This window comes from Pagrus major, chromosome 11 (genome assembly GCF_040436345.1).
Source record: "Pagrus major chromosome 11, Pma_NU_1.0".
Lineage (NCBI taxonomy): Eukaryota > Metazoa > Chordata > Actinopteri > Spariformes > Sparidae > Pagrus > Pagrus major.
Window position 1 is genome coordinate 12,682,536 of NC_133225.1, and position 26,094 is coordinate 12,708,629.

The 26,094-nt window shown below is 40.4% G+C and overlaps 1 protein-coding gene across 2 annotated transcripts in view; it reads right to left on the reverse strand.

The window, feature by feature from the left end:
* Window positions 1–3,195: 3,195 nt before the first annotated feature.
* ell (elongation factor RNA polymerase II) overlaps window positions 3,196–26,094 on the reverse strand; it is a 36,029-nt gene continuing 13,130 nt past the window's right edge. The window contains exons 2-12 of one of the 2 annotated variants that reach the window (XM_073476037.1): window positions 25,218–25,262; window positions 15,560–15,681; window positions 14,049–14,212; window positions 12,624–12,874; window positions 12,411–12,535; window positions 9,620–9,689; window positions 7,884–8,505; window positions 7,421–7,487; window positions 6,184–6,355; window positions 6,041–6,085; window positions 3,196–5,946 (exon numbers count right to left, since the gene is read on the reverse strand). In XM_073476037.1, the coding sequence (XP_073332138.1) occupies window positions 5,842–5,946; window positions 6,041–6,085; window positions 6,184–6,355; window positions 7,421–7,487; window positions 7,884–8,505; window positions 9,620–9,689; window positions 12,411–12,535; window positions 12,624–12,874; window positions 14,049–14,212; window positions 15,560–15,681; window positions 25,218–25,262 (1,788 nt within the window). In that variant the 3' untranslated portion in view covers window positions 3,196–5,841. Of the gene's footprint in view, window positions 5,947–6,040; window positions 6,086–6,174; window positions 6,356–7,420; window positions 7,488–7,883; window positions 8,506–9,619; window positions 9,690–12,410; window positions 12,536–12,623; window positions 12,875–14,048; window positions 14,213–15,559; window positions 15,682–25,217; window positions 25,263–26,094 lie in introns of both variants that reach the window. The other variant, XM_073476036.1, reaches the window with a different exon arrangement.

A 26,094-nucleotide genomic window follows, 5' to 3' on the forward strand; every position in this document is an offset into this window, starting at 1 on the left:
AGATATGAATAAGGACTTTAGAGAGTCTTTAAAATGTATTTTCTTGATGTTTCTTTCTCATCATTTACTGTCAGAGGAAGACATCAATAAATACTGAACTCAGACTGCGCGTATGTCTGCCGTTCCTGCAGAAAGTGCATGTGAATGCTGACAGCTGAAATAAATTGTCCGAAAAATCTGAAAGCTCAAATTCATTGCTGAAATGTAAAACTGGCAGAGTTGGAAGCTGAACTACATAACTCAAAGAAGCTGAGAGCGGAAATGCATTGCTGGAAAAGCTGGAATGTAAAGTGGAAAACTGCTACCTTAGAATGATGAAAGAAGAAATAGTTTGTACAATACAAATGCAAAGAAAGAAAATGGTTGATGATTGAAAGAGAGCAAAGCCCTGAATGCTTAACCAACATTTACACGGATTGACCTTGTAACACAGTCAAGTTTGATACATGCACACAAATATTTACATGCACACAAAGACAAACACACACGAAACTCTTGCAATTCATGTAAAGCATATACACAGTCTAAGGCAATGCATTTCAGCTATCGGCTTCTTTAGGTAATGTAGTTCAGCTTCCAACTCTGCCAGTTTTACATTTCAACTTCCAGCGTTGTTTCCGTAATGCTTTGCAATACTTATGCAAATGGTAGAATAGTACCACAGAAGCATAACAATTTCCTGCACCAAAAGACAAGTCAGACTTATCTGTTGCAGTTTTTAATGTATTAAGAATGGTAAAATAGTCATATGGTAAAAATAAATGCAAGAATGAGCGGATAGGTGACACTACAAAATGACATGTCGAAAGCTCATTCACAGAAAATTTGGGTGACTCTGAGTCGCAACCTGCAACAGAGGTTGGTCATGGTTTGGTCATGTGCGGCCTGAATGTGTCCTGAGATTATAGTCAAATCAAATGAAAAATTCATACTAATTTAATTGAACTGTATGACCAGCACTGACACCGCCTGACTTACTACACTATCTGTACTTTGTGTGTGTTTCTGATTGGTGATTTACAATCAGAGAAGGATGTGGCATCAGCAATAAGATCAGCAGTGTGGCGAAACAATCCTCCTCCTGTGAAAAGTGACACTGAAGGTCATAACATGAAGCTCTCAGTCCCACACAGAGACACAGGATCCATTACAGAGGAGAAGACACAAACAGTGCAGAAATAGAGAGAGGTGATCAAGATGAAAAACAAATGTTTATCATCGAGATTACTGGCTGACTTTGGCAGTAAATCAGCAGACCTGGTTATTGCTCTGAGCTTCCAGCGCACCATGCACCAGCACCATGAGTGCAACATTAATAAAACTCAGAAAAGGCAGAGTAAAGAGTGCAATTGTGTGTGTGTCACAAGTAACAAAAATCATTTCTATTATACTGCACTGATTTATATAGTCCATTTTATTTATAATTTATAATAGGAGTTACACTGTTAACTTTGTTGGAGAGACCTTGCTCACACTCCACTGGCTCTGCTTTTTTAAAAATGTGACCATGTATGGGCTGTTTTTTTTGACAAAATTGTGTGTCCTTGTACTTTGGTCTTTCATGTTCTCGTCACAGGTTGTCATGCTGCCCGTAATTCAGGTGCCAGGAGAAATGTTTTCCTCTAACCTACATGTATGAAGCCTGTGTTATCCATTTCCTGTGGTTGGATGTAGAGCTATTATGAATCGTCCTCCTTCCTCATACACATGCCAATTATATCAAATAATTGACTGACCTTTATTTCAACCATGACCTACATTCTCACACTAAAGCACCGACCCACTGTTAGCAGAGAATCTAAATAGAAGTGGACCCCTCTCTGCATTTCAAATCCCAGACAGATTAAACCCTTTCTGACTATTAAACCTTTGAAACATGAAGGTGGAAGAGAACTCTCTTTGCTGAGTGTGTAAACATGCCAGTGTATATGCTGCTGTACGTTGAGAAGGGGGAGAGATGGCAGCCCGCCACAGTGAACTCGCTGACCGGGCCCCCCTCCAGCTCCCTGAGCAGCGCTGAGGCCAACTTTGGGATGTGAGCCAGTGGCAGCATAGCGAGGCTCCGGCACAGCTCAGCCCGGCCAACTGGAACACAGTCGCTATGTAGATTTCTGGGATCTTTCACAGTGTGTCAGATTACAGAGAGCCCTGTCCTCTCTGTCGCCTCGGAGGAGCATCTTCTTGCCACGCCGTTTTTTTTTTTCCTTACACATACTTGGCAGTAAACAACACACAATCATGGATTGTAAGAGGATGTTGATTAGACACAGGCCACACATATAGAATACTACAGAAAGCACAAACTGAAAACAAAATGAGGGGTTTAACCGACCTTTACCACTATTCCCGATTGTGTCACTGACCGTGCATGTCAGAAGAAAAAGCTGGTTAGACCAGAGGGATCCAAATGTTTCTAGTACATTTGTTGCTTTCTATTAAACAAAAACAAGGTGTGCCATTGCTGTGTGAATTTAGAAACTAACAGTAGGAAACTGCTGCCATCTACAGGACATCCTCTTCACTACAGGCCTCAAAAATTGTAAACAAATGTAAGAAGACGGATAAAAATCGACAAAAGCTCTCAGTGCTTCCAAAATCCTGTTTCTAGGGTGACAGGAAGATGTTGGTTTTTTAAATTTAAAGCCAAAATGTCAAGATAGGATCCTATAAAAAAATAGGATTTTAAATCATTGTGTTATTACAATAAAGCATTAAAAGGTGCAATATTTAAGAAATTGATTTTTTGTCTGTCAGGATGGAATGAAGTGTGTTTTACGAGTTTAATGAGTTAACGAGGCAATTAAGCTCGTCTTAGTGTTGTAAAACCTTCTTGAAATGTCAAGAGTTTAATTTATTTATTGATTAGACCAAAATAGCTAAGACAGGTCACTGACGGTAGCAAACTTGCAGCTGGCACACATCTCCCAGCTATATCTATACAGGGCCTGATCTATACTACTGGGCTTTTGCCTCTTGAGGTACAAAGTGGTATTATAGGACAGGGCGGGCTGGGGCTAGCTAGTTAGCACGCTAACTTCAGTAGATATCTCTGCAACACAATACACAGACGTCTTTGACGTAATGTCAAAACTCTTACGTTCATTTTTTAACTAAAATTCTTACATATTGCACCTTTGAAGTCTCATTGCCTTATATGCATCACCAAATACAACAATGACGGACAGCGACAACTGGTTCAGAATTTCACAAATAAGGATTTTAAAGAATTTTATTGAAACAAAGATCAATTTCAGTCCCAGTCCCTTATGGTTTTCAAAAAGCGTGCTTTGGGTTTTAGCGCCAACATTTCATATGACTCTTCTCCAAAGCCCTCTTTGCTTATACAGCAGCATGTATATACTCAGAGAAAAGAAAAAAAAACCCTATACAACAGGTCATTTTGGCACAATCAACTCATACAACGGTACTCCTGTGCTGGCATATCGTTACTTTCACACACTTTGATCTCCGTCAGAGCAAAAACGTGTTCACTGATGAACTCATTCACAATGGATTTTGACCGTTATAGATGTGTAATACAGTAATCAGAATGCTTTGAGAAAACAAGATACAGTAAGAATGAACAGTGAAAAGTGTCTTTCTTGTTAATGGTCGCAATACTGGGCAATGCCAAGTGTTGATTCTGGTAAAAAGACATTCACCTTGACACACTTTACGTTCCCTCGGCCAGACATCATCAAGTCCCAGATCCAGTCTTAGTATCACTGTGATGGATCCCAGAGCGATGGCCTTGATGTAGTGTTTGCATTAGGATAGTGATTTATCTGAAACCTGCTATTACATTGAAACAATTGAGCCCATTCATGCAAAATCCCATCTGGAGCAAAGGAGCCTCCTCCGACACATGGAAACACTGAGAAAAGCTTTAACTGGATGATAAGTTATGACAAAAGACATGATAATAACAACAGGAAGTAGAGAATACTGAAACATGTTCCTTTGCCAACATTTGGTAGAGCATTTCCTGTCATCCCACTCGGTAAGCACTTTGGTATACATGCTGGTCAGAGCCATGTCGAATTGATTACCTACTGATTCAGTCGGACTCGGCCTTTGCTTGGGTTTTGAGATCATTGGGCAGTTTTTTTTTTTTCTTCAAGTAAAGATACAAAGAACTGTTCATTGTAACACATTCATAAAGCATGCACTCTGATGGACAAAGAGAAAAGTCATCTGGACAAAACCCCCAGGTAACAGCAAGATCAGGAGAAAAAAGTGCTGATTTTTCATATTCACATAAAAAGATCAATATAAGAAATGCATCCGCTGACTTAACTCGACTCGCTCGTGCGTCGGGCTGAGTTCTGATACAGCATTTCTAATCAGATCCGTCGAGTCTTGACGCGATGCTTCTCAGAGAGGAGCGCTGATCCAGAAAATAGATTTCAGGGTCAACCTCTGTGAATATCTGACATCACATTTGAAAAAGGCAAAAACTGGTCGCAGGTGAGGCCTCCACCAGGAGGATGATTGAGGATGGCTTCATCTTAACAGTCGTCTCGATGGACTACCATGTGGGTCGATGAGCAGACAAAACAATGAATTTGATCTTTTTAAAGACGTTGTAAACACTATTTTAACACAACTGAAAAGGTGACGGTGATCGTAACTTAAGAGATATCAGATCTGTGGCTCAAACTTAATTTTTTAACATTCTGATGAAAAAAGAAAAACAAGCCTGTAGATCCGCACTCCCTATCTGCATCGTCTTACAATTCGAGGATCTTCTGAAGCATGATGAAGAGTACAACTGGCAAAGGACTCTTCAGATAAACCTTGAATCATTCTATTGCTACAAAAGCCGTCATGAGCTGAACTGAAAAGACAACCAATTAAGAGCTAAATCTAGTTTTTCATTGATACGATATGATGAACCATAACTAAGGACCACTGCTGTAACCGATAAACAAGCACTGCAGCTTGTCATGACTGGGTGAGGAGGCCGCGTTGTTGAAAATCTACAGCTCGAGAGCGACTGCAAACTTTCACGAACGTCCCCTCTGTTAAGACATCTGCACATGATTTTAGAAAAGAAACGCCAAGCGCACAAACCTGCGTCTGACTCTGTGCATGTAGAGGCATTGTTTTGATTTCATCAACAGTAATATCTGCGTCTCTTTAAAAGAGAAAAGAAATAATTAACGCCAACAGATTTACAATTAGATGGGCAAGGCAGCTTCTGAATAAAATACTGGCTGACATTCAAGATGCGAGGACAGAAAATAAGAGACAGCTTTTAAGTACTGATATCGAGGAGTGTAAAACATACTCAGTCCTCCCAGTTAAGTGTCAAAAATAAATAAAGAGATAAATTCAACGTCACAACCATTCGATTCGGTATACTGGGAAATTCACTTAAGTTTTCTTTAGTCATAAACAAATTAGTTGCATTTGGCGTACAATCTGCACCATAGTGTCCCCCTTCTCTCCAGTTTCAAAAGCAGGAAAGATCATTCGGATTCTTCCCGAGAAAGTGACTCTTTCAAACCTCTGTGCACCATAAGCAGGGTGGGCTGTTGAGAATAACAAAGCCACATAAAATGCATCCAGAGGAAAAGGTTCTAAGTACACAGATGGACATGGCCACACCAGGCACAACCCCATCTTCCAAAAAGAAAAACAAACAAAAAAAAAAAAACAAAAAGAAAAAAAAGAGTGTGTCCTGCTTTAGTCCTCACTAGAGCCTTTGGCTCTGATGAGGGGAATAACTCCCTTCATGGCATCTTTCATGAGAATTTTTCTTAGCACAAGCGGAATCCAGTTTTCCTTTATCTGCTTGGTTTCCAGAGATAACAGGGAAACAATGTCTAATAACTACTTCTAAAGTTGCTGTTGATCGTACTCGGCAATAAGTCTCTTTATATGTGCCAGTTTGTTGTGTAGATATTCACAGCGGTTCTTCTCTTGACTATAGTTCGGATTAGTCTGCAAGGGATAGGAAAAAGCACATAGTCACAATCTGATATTGTACTCAGATACTTTATGTTATCAGATCTTTTGTAGTTGTACTTAAACTTACCTTTTTTATTTTATGATACTCTTGAAGTATCTGATTGTGGATTGTCTGAGAAGAGAAGACAAAAAAGATAAAGAACCTGAAAAATAAAATGGAGCACTTTTTACTCAAAGAGCAGATTTGTGTGCATCCCTTACTGAATCTACCTTGTACTTTTCTGTGCCTTGCTGGAGCTGTTTGAGCTCATTGTCAAGCACAGTGAACTGCCGGGTGATGCCCTCTATCCGAGCATGCAGATCCCGGTACTCACTGTACTCGGCGTTGAAATCGTTTTTATACCTCTGACGCTGCTCCGGAGAGCCGATCACTGTGTACTTCCTAGGAGAGAAAGGAGAGAAAATCTTAGTGAGAAATTTGAAGAGAAAGTCACACAGTATACATAGATTTCTCTGTATGTACACAGGCATTTAAAAATGTTTTTTTTTAAAGCAAAAACGATCCGTTCAGATGTGCGCTTCAGTACCGTTTCAGAAATAATCTCCGTCCATACTAATACACCTGAAAACGCTAATCACATGGACGCTGGGGATGCGTGTGCTGGTGTAAACAGGAAGCTCGAATACTCTGGATGGTTGCTTAGTTACGGAAAATACTAAGCTAATACGATTTTTACTTTTACTTCATTTTACAGGGAAAAAAAATGATGCGGCAGGGAAACGTGACTGCTATTCACAGAATCTTCCTGGATTATGCTATTTTTATTACGACACTGTCAGCAGCCGTTTTTGTCTCTCTTTTCCATCATTGTATTTTCACTGTTCGTTTGTGTCTTTGTAAATATAGACAATACAGCATCCATTCCGTCAATGCACAATACTGATAAGACTTGATTAGGAAGTGAACATGTATATCTGCATCATCATTTCCAGAAATCTCTGTTTCTGCCTGTCCTGACTTAAACACTTCTGAATATCTTCACCCTGGAAGTTGTTTTCCAAAAAAGTCAATTTTCAGTGACCTAAAATTCTGTTTGTTTGTATGAAAAAAAAAATACCAATGCAATGGACATCAGATATAAATGATATCCCCAGAAAGCTTCACACCAATTCTAAAAACATGTGTCACATGTTTGTGTGTTCAGCTTCGAGTTATGACTCTGAAGTCCCAAAAGCCTGATTGCTGCACTGATTCAAATCGTCTACATTTCCTCTAGGAGCCTGCGTCACAATCTGTACTGCTGCTGCAATCACTGATCATGTTGGTAAGTGGCCCAAATTATGATAACTAACCTGTTGTTTTTAAAACACCAGCATGCACCTGCCCCTTTCACCTCACATCTTTCTCTCTCTATGCTCCCCTTTCAGCCATAATGCCCCCTCACAAACTCTTGGTGAGCAGCACGGCTGCATAAAGTATCAAGACCTAAAATGGTTAAATACTCACAATAAATACTCTGCCACCTCAGGTGAGGATGAAGGAATACTGGTACTGTTGCACATCCCATTCAGATCTGAAACAAGATCACAATTACAGGAAGAACATCATTTTATGCTGTCATTATTAACATCATTCATCTCTTTCATGAGTAATCCTCTAAAGATGCCATCTGCCAGTTGGATTCAGAGGTGTGTATTAGAGGTTATTGGAGGCATAAAGTTGAACAGCAGGGGTCTCCGTTCAATCAGTGAGTCACTGACTGGTCACATGATACGGCACCTACTCACAGTGATGACTAACTGGTGTCCATCCACATGTGAAGTACTACTTTTATTCAGAAATCTCTCATCGAATTCAAGTGCTATGAAACTGAGGACATTGTGTGCAGAACAAAAAGATGATGTGTGTGTGTGTGTGTGTGTGTGTGTGTGTGTGTGTGTGTGTGTGTGTGTGTGTGTGTTGCTCTCACCTGTGCTTTTGTGTGGAATACTGTTGCTTTTGAGGTTCCCTGGGCTCATCTCACAGGCTCTGTTTGGCTCAGGCACACACTCCTCAGGAGTCTTCCTCTCCTTCACCTTCTCTTTCACCCTGTCTTTCACCCTCTCCCTGTCTTTGCTCTTCTCCTTGTCTTTATGCTTTTTAGACTTCTTCCTGGACTTGTTGTTGCAGGATGAAAGACTCTTGTCCCTGGGGCCCTCCAGGGCCGTGTGTCCTGGAGATGATGTGCCAATGCTGGGCGCAGTGAGCACCGTTGAGGCCGAGAAAAGCGAAGGAGGTTGGCTGAGCCTCTCGGACACTGCGGTTTCCTGAGAGTCACAGTCTCTCCCGTTGTGGCTGGAGTCGTTGCTGACATCCGACAGTGCTTCGAAAGGGCGAGGGATGTCCAGCACAGGGAGCGGCTGGGAGCTGGACGTCGTGCCACTTTCTGAGATAGAAACTGCCACTCCTGCTTGCGCTCCACCTGCCTCTCCTCTCCCGTTGGAGGAGCTGAGCTTGCCATTGACTGGGGCTGTTGCAGCCTTGCTGGCAAGGTGTGATATTCTGGGCTTTTTGTTGGCAAGGGGGTCGATGAAGTCAGCGGCAGGCCGTTTCTGGCAGAAAAATAGGAGTTTTAGTAGAAGAACCTGAGATAGTGTTCAATATGAATTCAATTCACCTCACAGTGAGCAAGAGTAAAACTGAAAACTGGTATTTTTCTTTCTACCATGAGTGAAGACAGAAAATGTTTGCCTTTTGTTACGATATTCAGGTGTGAATGGAAAACTTTTGGACAGTAGCTGCTAGCTGAGACAAGTTATCTTCAGATTTATCCATCTTTGTGTGAACATGGTCTCGCCCTGTTTGCCTTGCAGATTTCCCCAATCCATCCCTCACCTATGTGAGGTTAACACACAGCTTTTCCTGCTGTGGTGCTCTCTTTTTATACCAATGAATCTAAAAAGGAGCCTGGGGTACTGTTTGCTTGTGTGTTTGTGTGCCGTGTTTGCTGAGGGAGGGAGCGGAAAGGAAGGGGCATACAGTAGGTGTCTGAGGTGAGAAGAATCTGAGAGGAAGGAGCTATTAATATTGTGGAGCAGCTTCTCCTCCCTCTACCTAATGGAAGTGTAAACAATTGGTAAACTGGGGAGTCTAAACTGACCTAAAAAGAGCTGCAGGACAAGTAATATGAACGAAGTAATTAACCAATGAGGATTGAAGAACAGTTTGAGTAAAATGAAGTGTACCATGGGGGCTATTTGGTTTAAAAACAAAGCTTGAGTACTCATGCAGAAAATGTACATTTGTTAAAGAGCTCATAAAAGCCTTGAGTAAGTAAATATGGTTGGCTGGAACCAGTTCAGTAAACATGTACTGTAAATGTAGACCAAGAGGAAACACAAATCAGTATGGATGGAGCCACATAATTTAGAAAAAAAAACGCTCCCTGGGAAATAGCAGAAACCACCAGACTGCAGGGACGACCCAGTTAGCAGGCTGACTGGTGGAAATGAGGAAGAAATTCAGTACACAGCAGCTGTGGTTCAATTGGTTCAAAAAAGGTCAGAAATTACTTTAAAAAATCTGTTTACTGTGCCGTTTATCTTTATGCTTTCTCATGAGATCTCATGTGAATGCCAAACATGAAAGTGAAAGCAGAGTGGCAGCGCGGGGACAGACTCGTGTGCGGAAGTGACGGACATGTAGAGGAGGGAACAGGAAGCTCACCTGAGATGGCGAACTGCTGGCCAGCTCTTTAGGCGGGCTCTCCAGTGGAGGAGCAGGGCTGTTCTGTTTCCTAAAAGAGTCAACACAAACATGCAACACACACACAAACACAGGAAATGTTGATCATTTTTGCAGGATCTTAAATGTAAACTGCATACTAGCATTACAGGAACGCTACTTTGGCGTTCCGTCTACCTGTTGAGGTGACAGCATGACACAAATAAAAACTCACCAAGTTGCTTTGTGAAGCTGAGAGGGTAGCTATGACAACAGACCAAAGGAGGACCCACTTGACAGAGCAGCATTTTATCATAACCACACACTTAATTTCCAAAATGGACAATGAAAACTCAAAAACAGATTTAATAATTACAATTACTCACATTGCTGCTCACATATTTAATGGTTGAACACTTGGCGGCTAGTTCAAGACAACTGTCATTGTAGAGTGCGATGCCACTTTCTCAGAGAGGAAGCGAGAGGGAAAGAATATGATACCGCAGCCCACTGTGGGGATGGATGTTGTTTGGGGGGTTTAATCAGACAATATGCACTTCGAAAAGTTGCTTCTGGGATGTACTGCATTTGTTTTCACACCACTCTAGCCCTGACCACCTACACAAGAGGCTTCAGTAACTGCGTGTATTGTCTACTTGTGATCATGTCAGCTGAGAACCATCTTAGTGCTAAGTGTGAACACACATCCAGATATGATTATGATGCACTAAACTCTGACCTCATTATGCAGCAGATTATTCTGCCACACAGCAAAAGTGTAAAAACAAAAGAGCTGTGCCAATATACAGCTATCCAACCAAGATAAACACTGCTTGACATTATCAGAATGGGGCAGTTGGGTACACCAAGTCCTGTCGATGCCCCACCCCGGTTCAATGTGTGTGCATCTGTGGTGGGGACAGTCAGAGCTACGAGTGAGAGCAGGCCGGCCGATATGGCTGAACCTTGGACCGGTGCCACCTCAAACATGGATCAGCATGCACTGGAACACTGTTGCATCATGTGCGTTCCAATCATGTTGCTGTGCTACTCCTGCGTGACTGACTGTACTGGCTCAAGACTCTGGAGGAGGTGGCAGGCTGTGGTTGTTTGTCAGCTGATAAAATCACAAACAGAACTCAAAGTACAGTAACAGAGGAGAAACACAAATAAGGAGCAAGTACGTGTGCATACGCATGTCTCGATATACAAAATAACTAACTTTGTGAAACTTTTGATGGAATTGTGCCAGAAGGTCCAGTAATAAGAGAAAAAAAAATCAAGATGAAAAGTTAGTCTTGATAATTAAAGTATTCACATGGTAAGTCATAATTATAAGATAAGTCGACTTTTATCACATAATTATGATTTTTTTGGTCTCAAAATAGTGAATTATATGATAGTTGAGACTTTTTTTAAAATCTCTGACTTATTTATCCCATAATTTTGATTTTGTATGTCATAATTTAGACTTTTTTTTTTTTAAATCAAGGTTTCAACTTCCCTTTCTCTTTAAATGGCAGAAATGGGCTTCCATAAAAGAGGCTGTAGTTTGTATTAATTTAAGGAAATTATACTGTGAGGCTTTTTTCGGGGTTTTTTTTGTTCTCATATATGAAGATTAGATGCAAAAAATACCAGAAATGCCTTTTAAAAGCCCAATACAACATAAAAACATACCATGAAGCTATCAGTAACAACAAAAGCTGGAAATTTCAGGCATGCAAGGCTGAATAGGAAGCAGTTTTATTGCTTATACCATATGCGTGTTTCCATTCTTCTGGTCATTCAGTCTTAACATTCCAGAGTCTTTTAGAGTTGCACCACAGGTAAAACTAAGCTTATCATGAATAGGAGCTATTCTTGAGTTCACTACGTAAACACAAACTGAGGACCGAGGATTGCTGCCTGCTCTATTTATAGCCAGCTGGGAGTTTGCTTTTCCTTAGTGTCCCAGATCCTGAGAAACCAGATTTTTCCACTGGGAAGAAGGCCAGCAGCACATGCCATCAACAAATACAACACTTATGTATTCAGGGGAGCAATGAATATATTTTTTAATTTTGATTTTTTTTTCTACAGACACACCTACCATTCTAACAAATACTAAAAGGGTATATAGTTTTAATAGTTTCCATAGTTTCAACTGCATAGAAGTCAATCCAGGACGGCCTTATACGCCCTGATCATATTGTATATGCTGCAATCAGTTACATACATAAGATATTTTAAAACGACAAGATTTTGCATGCAAACATTCCTTTATGGAAAGAGACTTCTCCACAGTGCTTGGCAGCTCTGTGACTCTTACATACCAAAGCTGTCACACTGTGGCTTCACTCTTGCCAGAGAGTCAACACAAATGAGAAAACAAGGTGCAGTTTGCAGTGTCACAAATCCATACTCCACAACAGCTTGGAGTGTACCTTGAGAAAACTCTGTTACTGTATAAATGCAATCCCCTGGTATAATATCAGCCATTGTTGCTCAGAAGCCTTAGACCTCAGGGTGCCAGTATACATCACCCGAGATCTATTCACCAAACACAACTAATGAACTCCAGCACTGGCTCATAACATCCTCGGTGTTAAGTAAAAATAAACACTGACCTTGCACATTACAGCAATCTAAAAGTATGTGTAAATGACCATGCACTTCACTGCAACATATGGCACTAAACACGTTTTCCACATTTTGAAAAAACTGTCCAGCTGCTCTAAATTTAAGCGTGACGAGAATCCCCAACAGATTTGGGAAACGTGTGGGTTTCAAGTGAGAGTGATCTCTGACGTACCTGAACAGGATTCTCTTGAGAAGCTGCTGGTCTCCTTCTGTGTAGCCTGGCCAGTCCTTCTGAATTTCCTTATACAAAAAGTCCTTTAATGTGAAGGTGTTGTCTTTCCCATTCAGGTTCGCCACCTACGAAGTGAGAAAAGTGGCACGGGTGAGTCTTAACTGCGGGGGAAGGGATAGCTTCACTGTGAGTGACACGTAGTGTGTGTATAACCTGTTGCAGGTGGCTATCCAGGTAGTCTTTGTCTAATGGTAGGAGACCATCTTTTTGCAGCCTCAGGATCAGCTCAGGCTTCTTGTAAGGCTTGAGGGCCAACAGGTGTACGAGGCGCTCCCGGAGTGGCCTGTGCTGAGCTGTGCTCTTCTTTAGCGTTCCGCTAGAGATGATGACAGGCCGAGACGTCCTCCGTGAGGGGGCGATGTCTGACAGGCCAGGTGCCGGTTTCCGGATCTGAACCTTTTTACCTGAGGTGTGGAGGAGTTACAGAAGTGAAGGAGGCCAGCATTAGACAAGATTAACATGATATATACAATTTCGTTTATCTTGCTGACTAAATTTTGCATGTAATCTAATGAATAGTTTCTACAGTTTACCTCACAGTCCAGTTCTTAGTTGTGTTGAGAATTTAAAGTCAAAAGGAGGACGTAAGCACTACAACCTACCACTGACACAAACATGCTGAAACAAACATGCTGATAGAAAAGGACTCGAGTGACTTTTTGGCTGCTAGCCAGCACTTATTTTAATGTTCTTAAGAATGTAAACAACTATAATCTCAGAAAGAAATGCATTCATTTCTGTCAACATTTTCTTTTTAACTCAGTGAGTGATCATGGCTGCGAACTTACAGATGAGTCACAAAAGATGCATCATAAGCTGATCTTTACCGCTGCCAGGTCCATCCGAACTCACATTACATTATACAAACATCAGCTATTATCGCCTCTCCCACTGAGACCTTTTTTCAGGTGATTCAGATTCACATTAATCCTGTGTTGCCTCCTACTGAGAACAAAACACTCTTTGGCTCCACAGCACACATGGACTAAACAGTTTTTGACTCACCGCTGAACAATGAATAGGCTGGATTCATTTCTTTTCTGTGCCTGCTGTGCAACAGTAAATGTAGCACGATGGGTTTTACAGTTTAGGTCAGAGACCAAAACAAGAGGTCAGAAAGTTGATGCCTGGGGACATTTCTGCCTCTGTGCCTTTAAATTACATTCATGGGGTTAGGGGGAAATAAGAGGATCACTGTGCATGTAGCACATTATATGTTTGGCCACCAAGGAACCGACCACCATCAAATTCAATAAAGTCCAGGTTACAGATGAGGCATGCTGGCAGTATGCTGGCCTTCTGCCATTCAGCCCCAGACCAACAAAACCTGCCTGGTGCAATGTGAGCCCGTTCACCAGCGAAGAATGGCTACACAAACACATGAGCCTTTTGGATGATTGCAGAAATTCTTCCACTCTCTTCATGCATTTGAACTCCAAACACCTTATCTGTGTTTACATGGAAATATTTCCTTCCCATCAACCAAATGTTATTAAAAACAAGCCTCTGACTGAGAAAATGTATAACTGACTGGCGTATGCTGGGTGGTCTGCCTGTGTCTGTGCCATGTTTCCTCACCTACATATCTCCCTCCCGGCTTGATGACAATGGCACTCCTACTACGAGTCTCCTCCTCAACCTGGGCCATGCTTTCCCTGGCCTTCTGGTAGGAGTCGTCTGTGGCACATACTGTAATCTTGTCCTGGATCCCACCCAAACAATCCAGCTGAATGCTCCCTTCACTGCCAAAACAAAGAAGAGACGGTGAGAGAGGGAGACAGGGATAGACAGGGAAAAAAAAACAATATCATATTATATATTAGACAATGCTACCTTAAAATACTCAACATAAATCCACCACTTCAAGTTAATTCTCAGCATTAACCTTAAACCTCTCACTATTTGCAATAACCCATCCCCATCACTGTGCATTCCTCCCCAGATGAGATCCATTAAACACCCCGAGGGCACAACTATTATTTTTTCAATTTCCATCCAACTGTGGGTTCCCACAGTACGACTCACTGCAGCATCAAATCCCATTCTTTCCTGACTTTCCGGCTCTCTTTGATTCCTCTCCACTTTGATGAGGATTTGGCAGAAAATGAGATGGTGCTGGCGCAGTCGCTGGAAGCTGAGCTTCGTCATTTGGGTTTTAGATTGGAACTCGAGGTTGATTAGGATCCAGTCAGAGATGTGGATGAACTCCACCTGACCCACTTGTTAAAAATATTTCCAGTATAATAAGGTCAGAAACTTGACAGTCAGAGAAGCAGAAGGTTCTTGTTGTTCCTCATTCTGTTTCTCTACTTCCTTCCCCTTTCAACATAGACATCTGGCGCTATTCATATGATTCAGTAAACAGTCTTTTTTCTGCATATGTTAGGCTGGAGAAAGCGTGCCAAATGAGTTTATAAAAAGTGATGAACCCACATCATAAGCAGGTCTTTTGTCGTTGCAACTGCTACTGAAGAAACAGACAACACTTGCAGCAGGACGAAGGGCTGCAAATATTAGAGTTAAAATATTTTTGAACTCCTTTAAATGTAAATTGAAAACATAACATACACACAGGCACAGCTAATATGCATTCACTGTTTCTGTTTTTCAATCAACAGATTCACTCTTCTGTCTAATAGTTGGAAAAATACTGGAAGAAAAATGGATGAAAGGTCAGATTTGATTGGATTTTAAACAAACATTGTGTCTCACTTGCCTGTATCACTGTTTCACGTGTTTTACTGAAAAGTAATAGGGCATGTACATCTTTTATCAGATTAATGCCATCAAACCTCAGGGTTGCAGCTTTCCATTTAGTAGCTGCTACTTGGAGCCAAATCATCTCACTCATTCACCTCATGTCCCAACTATGTTAAACAGACTGTCTGCCTGGAAACACTCATTAGTTAACTGTCCAAAGACCGTTTACACAGAGCTCAAAGACAATAAGGCCATGATTCAAATGCTCACCCAGAATTTATGTAAATATGTCAATACAGTTCGTGAATTTGTGTTTTCTGAAAAAGAAGAATTAGTTGCACGTTTGACAAAAGAGAGGAAAGTGAGTGAGATGCAGTGTTTGCCTTCACCTTGTGATGTACTGCTGGATGCAGTCGAAGCTGCCCTGCGGGTTATCTCTGCCCACATTTGACAGGTAGAAAGTAAACGTTTGCAGTTCACTGGAATTTTCTGACCGTGGTATTGAAATTTTCTGTCGAAGACAAAGAAGAAAAACATGAACTTATGAAATCAACATGAAATTAAATCATGTAGTGTCTTGGACCCCCAAGTTCCTACATACACTTAATAAATCTTTATTTATTAATGAAACTGTTTTTCCAGAACGATTACTCATCTTCATAAATGTGTGTTCACCCTGTAATTTTTTGGACCTCAGTGAGGTACTTTTCAGACAAGCACCAAGAAAGAATGACTAACTGCACTCCGCACCCTTTTTGTAGACTCAAACACTCATTTTTCTTTCTGATGTATTCAGTATTATAAACTGCCACTGCTGTATACCTGGAAAAACTGGCCCAGACTAGACAAAGCTGTGAATAAGCCCAAGGCATTTTCTCACTTGCTTCAAAAACACTGCAAACCTCACAAAAAGCAGCATAAAATCTTCTCTTCTCTACCTTACTTCTACTAAAGACTGTCTATGCACTGCATGGTGTTCCTAATTGTGTTTCCAACATGTGACTGGAAAAACCACAGGTAAATTACGATAACAGAAGAACTATGATAGGTATTTCTGCAGACCTTCAATGCAGTTATGCATAAATACCTCTCCATACCACCAGGTAGCGGTAGTCTGTATTCGAAACAAACAGTTATGACAAAGCAGAGTTTTTTGACAATACTCTTGCTATATATGGCCACCTGTAATCAAGAATAAGTCTCATAGGAAGTAGCAAATGGCAATAGGGAAGAGGCGAAGGCAAAAATAATGGGAAACCGCGCTAAATGGGTGAAATCGTGGTTATTACAACATCAGGCTCAAGATGCTTTTCTTTCTTTTTCATTTCTCTTCCCCTGTACTGATTCGCTTAGCTGAACAACACACCATCAGAGTGATTTCTCTCACCAATGGCGTCTGGCACAGATTCTACCTGCTTAAATTGGCCAAAAAGCTGCGAAAAAGGGCTGACAAACAACTAGGTCCACAGACGCTCACCGACGGACCTGATATTGGTGTGTCAAGGCCCATTTCTAATTTCAATACAATACCTTGTAAATATAGCAGGGCTTGTGTACTGTTTGATAAGCACAACGGCATTTACTGTGACGAGGCCGGCCTACATGGGCACTGTAGCAGTCTGTGTGTCGACTTGCTGTTGTTGGAATAAAAATATTAAGTATCAATATTTATCGATATTTTTGGCAACACTACTACTGAGAAAGTGGAACTGAACTGTGAACTCGTTTCCTAACCTCTGCTGGACACTGTTTAGAAAACTAATTTGAAAAGTGACAACTGGGATGCACATGTTGTATTTCTGCTTTAGAATACATCTCACACTATTACACTTCAGCACAGGGTGAAAATGGTTAATTTGGAACAGTTTTAATGCAGCAGTAAGTAATCTTCTTAGAGAGAAACGCAAAGGAGAGAGCAGGGAAAGGACAGGGTGACACTGAAACTGTGCTTTGCCGCTTGAATCCAGCTGATTCCACCTCAAAATAGTTTTAACACACCATCATTACAACACGTACTCGGAGAGAGTTAATTTGACAACTCCTACAGAGAAAAACTTCAGTTAAAGTAGCTTAGGACTGATGGTAAGAGCAGGCAGAGGGTTGTGTTTCCAGCAGGGCCTGGCAGGCTGACCCCCTGCTCAGCTCTGTTTTCCTGAGCATGAATTCAAGTGGTGTCACAGCCGAGGACTGAGCATCACACTGAGCCAGGGTAACAAAAGATAGCCGAAGTAACCAATCAGATTGTGCCCTAGCGCTGGTCCTCTTGAACAGTGACTTAACCTGGATCAGAGGCTCAGCCTGTGACTCACTGCTGGGACTGACATGTGGCCTCACTGTGGGCAGCTCAGCTCTGTTTACCAAAGGTCTCGACACATGTGAAGGCTGCAGGTGGCCAACTATAAATAAATACAATGTCCTTTATTTGCCCTCCTGTGCTCTCAGTTATCAATAATGCTCCACTCCTATAGAACTACACACACTACCTCTTCTGCAGTATACCTCATTGAAAATATAACTATTATTAGTATAGTTTTGCTTTTTATTATCGTCAGGATCACCATTACCAATAGTTACCTCCTGAAGACCTCCTATGCCACAAGGTATGCTAGTAAAGTACACATTCATGATGGCAGGAGATGGAGGTGGAGACATTTTTGGCAGCAGAAGTGGAAAAAAACAACAACAAAAACTTCATTATAAAAAGGACAGTCTGAAACCCTCATGATGAGCTGACTTGCCCCTCAGGTAATAAGATATGTTAACAGTATAGGTTCTGAATGTCCTTGCTCTTTATCTGCACTGCTGCTCCTCCCCATCTCTTGCCCAACAGGCAATGCTACACCTAAACAGCATTCTTTGTTAAGTCCTACATTATGTTTAAAGCTATGTCTAAGCTACCAGCCTGTGCTGCCACTGCCAGCAACTCTGGATAGCCCAGTCATGACACTGTTAGCCACATATTCACATGTATCTCTGCTTTAAAATGTGAATTAAAGCAATGAAAGAAAAGCAAATCCTATCACACACACACACATTATGCCGCTTACTCCAGGATCATTCAACCTCTACAATTTAGTGTTTGTTTGTATGAGGGTGTTGGAGCCTATGCCCAGGCTCAATGTTGAAATCCACATAACAGGAACATAAAACCGGATGAGGCAGTCTGATTACATGAAAATGAGCTGACATCGATTGTACTGTGTACTGAAGTTGTACTGTGTCACAGTGTTAAAAACATCTGTGTCATTGCAAAAACACAGTGGATAAAGGTTGAGTGTGTGAATCCAGAAATGAGAGGGAGAGGTACTGACTGAAAAGCCAGGCACCGGGGAGTGACTCAGTTGAATCACTGACTCACATCGGAGAGGATGAAAGAGGCTCCTCCACACCAAATGGCTCATGCCCTGGTTAAGCAAACCTGTGAGTGTTGCACCACGATGTGCATTCATCCTTTTGCTAATCCATGAAAGGGAACAGCTTCTTGACAAAATGGGTCATCATTATGATGAAAGCTGACACTCCCTTTGTCGTCGTTAGGTTCGTCAGTTTCTATTTCCTTTAAAATTGTACAAATCTCCTTTGTGCACTTTGCAATTAAATAGCTTGCCAGCAACACTCTCGAAGTTGTGTGTCTATAAAGTATATGATTCTGATGTGATGCGGGACATGCATGTGCTCAATTCTGGTGATATATGTCTATATGCTTTTGTGTCTGAGGACCCCCTTGAAAACAAGATACTGCATCTCAAGAGGTTAAATAAAATAATTTGGATATAAATAATGTTGACTCGCAGTCTGAAGTAACGTAGAATCAGCATTATATCAAGGGGCTCCAGGGTGCGACTATTTTGATTGCACAGACGCCCAAAAATCTGTTAAGGGCAACTCAATATTTTCAGTGGTCACAAACAGCGGTGCGCCTGATATTCAGCAGGTCAGATTTTAATTTTCAGCTTTTATATCAATTAATGGTTTTAATAATACCTCAATAATATTAAAAGGTTTGACTTTGTCAGGCACTTTAAACATCAGCTATATCTTATTTTTTTAAACAACTGTCGAACAATTGTTATCACAACATGCTGTTGCATGTGCTATTATTAAAAAAAACCAAAACATTTATCTGCACCTTTATTTCTGTTTACAATCACATACATAATGTGTGAAGAAATCAAATAAAATGTTTGTTTTTTTGGGTGAACCTAAGTTATATGCTGGTGCGCCAGTGAAACTAGTGTAAAATGTTAGTCTGGAGCCCTTTATATGATGTGCTTTCAATTCATCAACTTTACAACACAATGATTGGAAAACTAAGGTAATTTGACCAAGTCTGGCCAGAAAATATAGCCAACCACTGGTTATTTTCTGAACTGCTCCATCCTGCACAACAAAAGGGATAATCTAGCTTTGGATACAGTAACTTCTTCTCTTAGGAATAACTAAAAACCTCTATGTTAAAATGACTCGCTAATTAAAAACCTTGCCTGCTACAGCGTCTGTTAAAGTCTTTATCAAAGCTTTGAGAGCTTTAGCCTGCTGTTGCCACAAAACCTAGACAAAACAGAGCAGAAGAGAACACATTAAAGAGCCAGGAGAGATTACTTAAAACATGGGATGAAGGGCAGGGACTGACAATGAACCACATCAATCCTACAACTAATAATCCCCTTTACACAACATTTTCTAAGGGTGGAAGTGGATTTTAAACAGGTTATCCAACCACCTCCTCCTTGATCCTCCTGCAGCTAGCCTCATCTTCTCATTCTACATGGCGTCTAGCAAACAATGCCTCTTTTCAGGTTGACCCCCACACACTTTGTCTAGTCCTCTCTCCAAGGCCAGAGGAAAGGGAGGAAGTGAAGAGACAGAAAAAAAAAAAAAAAAAAGAATCAGACAGAGGCCTGACGCACGAAGACGACTTCAAAAGATGGTGAAGACTGCTGGCTGTGCTAGTGCTTTGCTTCATCTGTACTGTTAAAAGCAGAACGCACTGTAAAGACTACAATGACCGACAGGCTGCCGTCCCTTGACATGTATGTACTGTCTGCTCCTGCTTGAGATAACTAGTCAGCAGTTCTTCTTCGTCTTCTACAATCAATCACTTTGGGAGTAAGAATACAAGCTACAATTTTACACAACCGTAAATTTTTCTAAACAACATTTTATGTTATCAGGGCTACCACACCTTCTAAAACCTCAACTTCAAGGATTTTCTGACCCAGTTAATTCAAATTCAAGGACCCAACATGGCATAGTTTTAGACACAGAATCAAGGTTAGGGTTACAACACTGAGAATTTTTATATGACGAAGTAGCAGGCTTCTCTTAGCTTTCTCGCTTGCTTGCCTAAACCTGCCCTATTCGACTTAATCACTCATGCACATGTGCGACTGTTGCACTTTCTTGAGGCTGGTTGCATGTCAAACAATGACGCAACTGCAGGTGACATACAGACAGTAAAACGTAGCCCATTCACTAACATTACCAAAAAAAAAAAAAATCAAAAAAGGACTTCAATGCTGGTTCTTGCACAAAATACATCAGCAAGCCCAAAGGCCCATTGCTATTAATGTCTATTTCCAAAAAGTTTTTAAAAGGCCTTGATTTTTTTCCCTCAAATTCAAAAGCTTTCACAGATTTTGAAGGAACCTTGTGTTCAGAATATGAATTAATAAAATCTGTTTGAAAAAGAAAAATGCAGCTGGCACCGAGTAGTTTTGCTTTGAGATGTCTTCTTATTCAGTTGTCTTTGGCAGGTGGAAGACAAAAAGAAAACGTGAGATGAAAACTAAGACAAAAAACCAAACGACAGGGGTGACACTGCTGATCTGCCCTGATCAGCAAACCATGAGGGACCTCACTTCCTGACTGCCTCTGCAGCAGATTAAACATGCAAAATGACCCAACAGCTGTGGAAGGGTCGACTCATGTCAACGGTGCTGGCTGGATGCATCACAAAATCTATGATCAATATTTAACCACATACGCTTGATGATGGCCTGAAAACTGTTGCTCTGGTTAGTCATAGGGCTGTGTGATATGATATCAGGTGATGACAGCAAACTGTTTTTTTTTTGTTGTGACGCAAATCACACTCTATGACAATATTTTTCCTCATTGGATGACACTTTCCATTCTTACACATGGCACGGGCACAGTCACAGGAAATTTGCATGAAGGCAAGACAAACAAACGTGGAGAACAGTGAATGTGAAACACAACGGGGTAATTCTGGACAGAAGAAAGGACTCTGACCAGAGGGCCAAGTTCTGTCATTTGGCTTGGTCGTGATAGTTTGACATGGACCAGAAAATTGGTCCCCAGAACCGACTCCAACACCAACAACCTCTTTCAAACAGTTTGAGAAAGTCTACAGATGATAGACAGAAAAATACAATTAACTGCTCAAAACAAACCCGAAACTCAGATATTGGGTTATTTGTTTTGCAATCACAGGTGAAAAGTGTTTTCACTCTTACCATTTTATATATTTTTTCACATGTTTAGTTGAAAATTTGCAAAAAAGGTTGTCGGGTACAGATTTCAAAATATAATAATATATAGGTCTTCCCATGTGGTCATTTTATATCAATTATGTATTCATTGAATTTATAGAAACTGTGCTATATCATGATATGTATTGTTATCTGGGTATGAAATGACCTTTATGGGAAAAGAAGATTCATAGATCATATCACACAGCCATAGTTTGTTTCAGACTCACTTCTTCCAGTGCCGACAAACAGCAATTCAGTAAGAGAGGGGGTGGAGTGTCAGACGGAACAAGTATAAAACATCTCCATATCCTCACTGCCACAGGCCTCTTATTCAGTGATAATAAAGGTGTTCTGCCAAACTCAAAAATATGCATAATGACAGATTGTTTTAAGTCGCATCAACAGCCAGAAAGAAATTAGCAGGAGAAACAAGCCCAGAGGGTGAATTCAGGCTTCACTGACCATGTTGTAGTTTTTCTGCATCATACATGTTTTGAGCAGCCCACCTGTGTTTTCCCTTTGCATCTTTCATCCATTTTTAGTCTTTACAGCTTTTTCCCTTCTAATAAAAAGGTGCATGAAACTTGTTATGTGCGTGCGCACTTAGTCAGAGCTCAGGCAGAGCTGTACAAGATGAATGAATACGAGTGAATGAAAATGGGATGTCATCGTGACAGCCACGCCATCTGCTCTGTAATTTAGCCACTTTTACACTTCTGACTCGCATTCGGATCTCAACACGAACAGATTTTCCTCCATGGTGCGCTGCTGCATTAGTAAAATGCATGCATTACTTAGTATTTCAATAGCCTACAAACATCAGATAATGAACAGCAGGTCTGACATATCATTTGCGAAACTGAATATGACTTAATGACACATGCATGCATGGGATGTCATAGATATACATTTCAATGCCTGCTAAAAAGGAGCTTTAAAGCCAGTTAATGACAAACTCTTTCTGCAAGAGCCTAACACAATAGGCAAGAGTCACATTGAGTTATCTGGCTATGAAGACAAACACAACCTATTGGTTCAGAGAAAACTAACATTTGCTTGATGATAAAGCCTCGAGTGAAAGAGGATGAAAGATGGAGTCTGGCTCTATGCAGGATTGCAGTATTCGGCACGGCAACGTTCCCAATTTAACACAAAAACAGTGACAGCAGGAAGGCAGCAGCATCAACTGTATGGAGACTCCTGGAGGAGGTTCTTGTAGATGTGTGTGAAGAATGATTACTGATCATGGCATTTTGTTAACACTGACTCATGAAAGGCTTGAAGCAAAGTGACACTTAAACACTGACTCTCTATTGTAAATGTAGAAATCATAGATCATAACAAAAACACAAAAAAAACCCACAGACCTCAGCTACAGCAACTATCATATCCAATATCTTACAGCCAATTTTTTCAGGACAACATATCAAACTATGACTGCCGCTGCCTGAGGTCTATCTTTGTAGAGGGTGAGTGTATTAAGAGCTTACAAGCTGTGTGTGTGTGTGCAGTGCAGCTGTTGGTAATGTTGCTTGTCATCTGTGTGCTTTAGACACGAGAGTGACAACTTAAAGAGTAAATTTATTATTTATGTACCTGCAGGTCAGAATATAAACAAGTCAATGCTCCATCTATTTACTCTCTTCCACGAGAGGCAATTTGCACATGTTGAATTTTAGAACTGACTTGACGTGGAGAAAATATATTGCTGTTGCTGCGTATAATCTAAAAATATTCTAGAGTTCTTTATTCATCAATTTTAAGCAAGAAAACTTGTATTTTTGTACAACTTCTTTCTTTTCATAGCTTTGGCTGCAATGTTATTGCTGAGTAACGCCATTTTCCAAATGTCACTGCTGGGGATGTTGCAACAGCGTCAGGAAGAAGCACTTTAGGGTAAACGACAGCTCAACAATCCTCCTCAACAAATGGAGAAATTTGCCGAAGTTTAGATGCTGAGACTGTGTACCAGTGTAGCAGGTAGCAATTGATTAATAATTAATCACCCTTCTACAACAGTGACCCACATTCGACCTGCTTGGCTAAATATGGTGCCAACATGTGCTGCACATTTTTTATCACAATTGATTACCTATGATAAGAGACAGAGCTAAGATTTTTGGAAACAGTGATGAAAATACCAGCCTTCACTTGCTAATCCGGCTTTATCCACGCTCAGAGTATGTGTTAAGATTTTAGAGTGTTTGAGTTTTTTCATTGAGGGAATGGATGTTACACTGTCTATATTCAGAAAGACAAATGGACAGTGATAAAACAATGATGGTAAAGAGAAACAAAAAAAGGCTGCTAACAAGGTTTTAATAAAAAAATAGCATTACTCAGGGGGGTTCTGTGAAGAGCAGTCAGTTTCCCTGCCCCGTTCATAGTATTTTCTGTAACTAAGCAACCGACCGGAGAGTGTTCAACTTCCTTCCTGTTTACACCAGCACGCGCATGCCCAGTGTACGTGGATGGCCATGTGATCCTTTTGTTTTAAAATCCTGTTAACCCAAAATATCTGTGTATGTATGGGTGAGGTCTAAGACATATCATGGAGATACTATAAATCCCGGCATTGTGACCATATTAAGAACAACGCCCACAACCAGCCAATAATAATAATAATAATAATAATAATAATAATAATAATAATAATAAGAATAATAACAATAACAATAACAACAACAATAACAACAACAACAACAACAACAACAACGTTTTGGACATAAAGGAAATCCCTAACGAACCAGCCCTTTGGATACCACACCCAATTGTCTATTCAATCTGATCCAATTTTAAATAGAAAGTCTGAAAAGCATCAGATCTTCAAACCACTCTACAGTATCTTAGAGATGTCTCAGAGAGACAGGTACATTAAGATCAAATTTCATCATCAGCCAAAGTTCCTGGACAGGAACAGGCTACTACACTGTCTACTACATAACAATACATGGGGGGAAAGATATACTGACAGAACAAGTGAGAAGTTGTTAAGAACAAGGCAGCAACGTAACATCTTCAGAGGTTTAGAAGTATTTTTCCTGCCATGCCAGACATGGTCAATGTTTGGCACATTATGGAGCCAAAGCATAATAAACCAAATCTTGTTGCCAGTTGCAGGAGAGGCTGGGGAAACATTTGGCTGACCAGGTCTCTGTGACAGTAGTGCATTAAGCTCAAGCAATGTTGACACAGCACATGACACATATGCCAAAAAGTACATCATTAAATTCAGAACAGCTTTGCCAGCATCTTTTTGCTGCTGTCGAAAGCAGCCACTTTAAAGACATGGTTGTTTAGTGTCATGTTGGAGGAAAAAAAATAACTAGTTTGCAGCTGACACCAGTGTTTGCATAATCACATGTCTTGTTTGAAAAAGTGTGTGTGTGTGTCAGGTGATGTTTGAGCTTCCAAATACTCTCTTGAAAATTTGAATTTCTGCTTTCTAACTCCGACATCTGAGAAGCATGTTAGCAGCTAACTGTGGTGATTCAGCAGGTCAACTTTGATAATACCCTATGAAAAAAGAGAGAGAGAAATATTTTCTTACCCCTTGGTTTCCATTAAACCTGATCAATGGTCGTGATGACAGGACCTAGAAAAGACAAGAACAGCATTGTTAAATAAGTGACACTGTTAACACATTAAAAGATTCATTTAGGCAAACTTCTTGTGAAGATCTTATCAGTTCCCATAAGTAACTGCTTAGATATCTGTTTAAATATGAGCAATTAATAAGACCAAAGAGACAATGGAAGTGCTAATTATTGCTGAAAGCAGTACATTAGCTTTTAAAGGCATGCACCAAGTAGAGAAATATCAATTCATAAATGGTTATGGGTTAAATCCATCATAATCTAAGAATTGATTGAGTTTCTTTTATTCTTCCTTTGTTTTCAGCTTTGGGAAAGAAGACCAGGTATTTTACATATAACCAGTTTAACACAGGCAGACTGTGGCCAACATCTCCTTTAAACAAAGTTTTATGTAAATCTTTTACAGAGAAACCACAATTTAAATATCATTTTCTATTCAAAACAGAAGAGAGATTACAGTTTCAAATCTGCATTAGCTCAATTATAATCATGAGGACAAATATTCCTCTGTTTTAGCACAGTATACACCAATTCTTCAGGGCGAGCCTATTACCAAGAACTAATTTGTTTTTGTCATCTATTAAATTCAAAAGGCAAATTTTTATTAAGTCCTGTTCAAGATCACATTATTTATACAATATACACATTTATTGTATTTAAGAGAAATCAATCAAGTAGAATATTAAAATATAAAAAATAAGAGTATATGTAATTGGTAAGGTTTTTTCAGATTGAAATGGACCATCTGAAAATCTAAAGGACTAGAATGTGTGACCTTCACCCTCAATTAATTTCCTCTTCAAGCCAAAACAGTTAGCATGTCTGCTACCA